This window comes from Quercus suber, unplaced genomic scaffold, assembly GCF_002906115.3.
Source record: "Quercus suber isolate HL8 unplaced genomic scaffold, Cork oak 2.0 scaffold_669, whole genome shotgun sequence".
NCBI lineage: Eukaryota > Viridiplantae > Streptophyta > Magnoliopsida > Fagales > Fagaceae > Quercus > Quercus suber.
The window spans coordinates 319,726-325,118 of NW_027070110.1; the positions used below are offsets into that span (position 1 = coordinate 319,726).

Here is a 5,393-nt window from a genome sequence, read left to right on the forward strand (position 1 = left end):
ATGGCCGATGCAATCCTGTATGGCGTTGTACAGAAGATCATCGAAAGCCTGGGCTCCTCCACTCTCAAACAGATTGGATCGATCTGGGGTGTCAAAGATGATCTCGAAAAAATGAACGACACCGTTCTCGCTATTCAAGCTGTACTTGAAGATGCAGAGGAGCAGCAGATCCAGAACCACCAAGACGAGCACTGGCTCATGAAGCTCAGAGAAGTAGTTTTTGATGCCGATGACTTGCTGAGCGACTTCTCCACTCATGTGTTTCGGCGCAAGGTGATGGGTGGTGATAAAATGGCAAAGAAGGTACGCATTTTCTTTTCAAGTGAAAACCAAATAGTTTTTAGTCTTAAGATGGCTTGCAAAATAAAAGCCATGAGGGAGAGGCTTAATGATATAGCCTATAATAGGAACAATTTCCATTTGATACAGCGTCCTTTAGAGACACAGGCTGTGACTAGGGAGAGGGAAACTCACTCATTTGTACGTAAAGAAGAAGTTATTGGGAGAGAGGATGATAAGAAGGCCATAATAGGTCTATTGCAAGACTTTGATGTGAAAGAGAATGTTACCTTTATATCCATAGTGGGAATTGGTGGGCTAGGGAAGTCCACACTTGCTCAATATATATACAATGATGAGATGGTCAATGGTCATTTTGAATTGAAAATGTGGGTGTGTGTCTCTGATGTCTTTGATGTGAAAACCATTGCTGGAAATATGATTACATCTGCAACTAAAAAAAAACCCGAAAGCCTGCTAATGGAACAATTGCAAGATGAACTTCTCAAAATTCTCGATCAAAAGATATATTTACTTGTGTTGGATGATGTGTGGATTGAGGACAAAGCAACATGGGGTAAATTGAAAACACTTTTGTTGGATGGCAAAAGGGGAAGTAAGGTGGTGATTACTACACGGACCAAATTGGTTGCAGATATTACTAGCCCAAGCTCACAATATTTTCTAGGAGGCCTGTCAGATGATCAATCTTGGGCTTTGTTGAAGCAAATGGCATTTGAAGAAGGAAAAGAGACCATCAATAGCGACTTTGAAGTAATTGGTATTGACATAGTAAAAAAATGTAAGGGAGTGCCTCTCGCTATAAAGATAATAGGAAGTGTCTTATACTTCAAAAAATCAGTAGATGACTGGTTAAATATAAAAAATAATGAACTTACAAATGTAACTCAATCAAGGAATGGTGTTTTACCGGTTCTAAAATTGAGTTATGATCATCTTCCATCACATTTGAAGTGTTGTTTTGCATATTGTTCATTGTTTCCCAAAGATTATTTAATTGATAAGTTGACATTGATACAACTATGGATGGCACAAGGATTTAGCAGAAAGAACAAGAGGATTTCAAATGGGAAGAAAGGAGAGAAGAAGTAGCGTAAGTATTATATAAGCAAAACTCTACATATTTTTTTTATTCTTATTTTCTTTGAAATTGGGATTTGGTTAATTTGTTTTGATTTTAGTTGTTTTTATGTAAAAATATGAAATTTTATACAAATCTTTTCTGGGTTTCATTTAAAAATATACATTTTTTTACTTGCTGGGTTCCATTTTATGGACATGTTTGCAGTTATTCTTTACATTTCAGAAGTTGGTACACAAGATTCTTCTAGACAAAAAATGGCTGATTCAAACATGGATGATGAAAAGACAAAAAAGTAGAACTGGTGTGTTCCTTTTTTTTTGCGAAGAATATGTTTTTGATCCGTGTACTTCTATTAATAACCTCCTCCTGCCCTGTGTGATCATCTGTAGCATTATTAGGGTTACAACTACGGCTTTTGTCTCCTTCAGTGTGCTAGAACCACTGTTGATTTTTCAACCTTCTCTTGGTAAACAAGAGTTGGCATAAGAAAAATATTGAGCTATTGTGTTGATTGGCAAATCTAAAATTTTAGAGTTTACAATAATAGCTTGGTTCATACGAGTATAAGAAAATATTTTGAATTATTGAACTAATGGATTAAGGAGGGGCATACTATCTAAGGCAAGATTAATGTTACAGTGTCTTTTAGGTAGCATCCAAAGGTATCTCTTCTCTTTTAATGTTACAATGTTCTAAACTTGCTTGTTTCTTCTTGCTTATCTGTTGCACTATAAATCCACAGACCATTTCCAATGATTTCGGGGTATCGTGAACTTGATTGTATTGTTTGAAGAAGAGGTTGCGAGTTGGTCATTTCAGGGCATCTTACTACACTAATAATTGAGTTTAAGGATTTCTAGGTTGAGATTAGGCTTAAAGAACATCTGGATATGGTTATAAACTTTGTAGAACAAATGCAAAAAGGATAATAAAAAAGAAGAGGAAGAAAAAAAATCGAGAGAGAGATGATAAGATAAGATTGCCTCCGAATTAGACGAAGGCCTTTTTAGAGTTTTAGCTAGAAAATAATTACTAAAATCTTTATTGTTAGTTGGGTTGAACCACTTAAAATTATTAATTATCAATGTTTTTAGTTGTTTATCCATTTCTTTCTTAATTGGAGATGACATCTGTATAGTGTTTTATTTTATTTTATTGCTGCTACTGTTTTGGAAAATATATTTACTATTTCTTTATGCAGGGATATTTTGAAGTGCAAAGAAAATTTTTGAAAGGGTGCCAGCAGGAAACAAGGGATGATTGCTAAAAACTTCTCACATCCTAGGTATGTGCTTAATTCTTTATTCTATGCTGTTTTCTTATGATGAGAAACATCTCAGTTGATCTCATATGCAGAACCAATTGAGGCATAGGAAAACCTAGGCATCAAAATTGGTGCTTATTCAAACTTTAGGGCTCTGTAATCGTGCAACAAGCCAGATAATGAAGCATAGGGAAATTAAGGTTTTTAGCTTACAATCATAGCTTGGTTCATAAGGTGTATAAGAAAAAGACATGAAATTATAGAAGTAATGAACAATGAAGTTATGCAGGATAAAAGCAAGGTTTATAGTGTCCTTTAGACTCCATCAAAAGGTAGACCATTTCTGTAATCCTTAAATTTCTAGACTTTGGGTATTTCTTCTTGGTTTGGTGTTGCATTAGAGATTCATAGGCCTTTTCCAATAAATTTGGGTCTCATAATTGTGGATATAATTTTAGAAGGTATGTGAGTTAGTCTTTAATGGCATCAGGAATTGTACTGCATTAATAATTAAAATTGTCAGGGATTTTAAGGTTGAAATCAGACTTAAGAAATAGCTGGTTGTGGTTAAAATTCTGTAGAGCAAAGCAAAATATGTGTGTGTGTGTGTGTGTGAAGAGAGAGAGAGAGAGAGAGATTGCATATATGGAACTCATGGCTTACGTTTGTGGTCCTTCACTTTTGTCATGTTCCTATGTTGTGGCCTGTTATGTCTTTCTAGACATTATGTTGTAAGGATTTGTTCAAATATGTCTCAATGCTTTCTGCTGTTATGTCTCTTTCGACTAATGTCTCTGTACTTGTTCATTATCATATGTTATTATTTTGTGGCCAGTTTTCCTTATCATGCTCTAAAATCCTCCAGTTTGAGATTAACTTGAGCTTTAGTCTTAGGTTATAATCTTAACTCTGATATAGGTATCTCCTATTATTGTAGACAATTTAGCTCTACAGAAGAAAATTTTGATGTTTCCATTTAAATTCGTACTTTGATAGTGACTTTGTCTCAATTAATAAGTAGGACACTTGGACCTATTCCCCTAAATTATTATTATTAGTTTTTAAAGGATTCAAAAAATGATCTGATCTCACCAAAGGAAATTAATTAAAAAAAAAAAACCATTTTTCATGCTAAGATGTAGGAACTAAACCGATGCACAAAATAATGTCTAAGGGTCAAGTATTCAAATTGAAATTGCAGGGACTAATTTGACTTACATCATAATCTCCAAGGAGTCAATTATTCAAATTGAAGATACGAGGACTAAATTGATGCCCATATAAGAATCAGGAATGAGATATATAAAAATCCCTTTATTCTTCCACGTAATACTCCAGAGCTGAGGTGGGGGTACCTTTTTGCTAATTTTTTTAAAAGTAAAAATAATTGTTCCAAAAATTGTCATCCTTAAATCTTGGTTTCTGAACTTAAAACTGGGCTTGATATCATGATTTTTTTGGTAACTTTTTGACCTTTTAACTTTGTAACTTTTCAATGGCTGTCGCTTCATATGGTTTATCAATTTATTTCATGCAGGTTCTTTTGAAAGGAAATTCCATTGTTGTGTTATGTAGTGAGTGAAAAAGACTGCTTTCACCTTTTGATTTTGTGTTGGGTGTAGGTCTGCTGCAAGGTTAATGGGGGTGAAAATCACGTGCATCACATTATTTTGGCTTGATTCATTCTGCTTTAATGTTGTCAAATATGTNTCATTACCAAATTCATATTCTTTAAAAATTTCAAATCATTCTAGGGGCATGACTTTCAAAACCCATTCAAATAAGTTATGATGAACAAAAATATTATATACCAACCAGTTATCCATTGAAATCTTTGTTACAAATACTATCTTAGGTATCAACTCATAATCCATTTCATATCCATGATAAAGACCTAAAACTACTAAATATACCTAACAATTGATTACAATATTTACTACTAAATATTCCCAATACATCACAATAGTAATTTAAAAAAAAAAAAAAAAAAAAACTTAGCATATTATCACAATATTTATACTAACAACCAAAACAAATATTCTCATATGTTGTAATAACATAATTAATCACAATATTTTGTACTAAATATTCCCAATAATCACAATATTAATTTTTTTTAAAAAAAACTTAGCAAATAATTTAATCACAATATTTACACTAACAAAAACAAATTCCCAATATGTTGTAATATCACAATATTTAGTTCTAAATATTCCCCATGATCATCATAATATAATGTGTGTATAATCTTAAATTATATAATGTATTCATGATCTTAAAGTATTCATGATTTTATAAATGTGTGTATAATGTGTCCAAAAAAAACTAGCAAATAACAAAAAAAAAAAATTACAATATATTAACAATTTAATCACAATATCACTAACAAATAACAAAAACAAAACTTTTCCTAATATGTTTTAAAAATTTTCTTCAAAAAAAAAAAAAACTAGCAAATCACATTACCTGAGATGATGAGTGTTGTGTGAGCAAGTGAGGGAGAAGAGCTGTGAGATGATGAGTGTTGTTTGTTTTAAGAAGAGCTGAATGTAGTGTGTTGTGTGAGTGCAAGTGAGGGAGAAGAGATGTGAGATGATGAGTGTTGTTTGTTTTAAGAAGAGCTGATATGTTCAAAAAGTGCTGAAAGGTGACCCGGGTAAGAAGGAAAAAGGTCCCCAGTTAGGACCCATGGCAACACGTGGAGAAGGTAGGATTTTTCTTAGAAATCGAGTCCAGAGGAGACGA

At 32.9% G+C, this 5,393-nt stretch overlaps 1 protein-coding gene and 1 long non-coding RNA gene across 3 annotated transcripts; both read left to right on the plus strand.

Moving 5' to 3' along the window:
• LOC136064338 (putative disease resistance protein RGA3) lies at window positions 1-1,297 on the plus strand. The gene is made up of 2 exons (XM_065765975.1): window positions 1-1,053; window positions 1,289-1,297. Exons 1-2 carry the CDS (start codon window positions 1-3, stop codon window positions 1,295-1,297), a joined length of 1,062 nt encoding a protein of 353 aa, XP_065622047.1.
• Window positions 1,298-1,339: 42 nt separating this feature from the next.
• Window positions 1,340-4,338, plus strand: LOC136064339 (uncharacterized). 2 transcript variants are annotated; one of them, XR_010625967.1, is made up of 3 exons: window positions 1,340-1,393; window positions 1,589-1,685; window positions 2,586-4,338. It is a non-coding gene; the product is annotated as an uncharacterized LOC136064339 (long non-coding RNA). The 2 variants fall into 2 exon arrangements; XR_010625966.1 differs by having other exon boundaries at window positions 1,607-1,685.
• Window positions 4,339-5,393: the final 1,055 nt, after the last annotated feature.

Bases quoted from the DNA above. Each gene is read 5' to 3' on its own strand.
- LOC136064338 (XM_065765975.1), top strand. From the start codon at position 1: ATGGCCGATGCAATCCTGTATGGCGTTGTACAGAAGATCATCGAAAGC.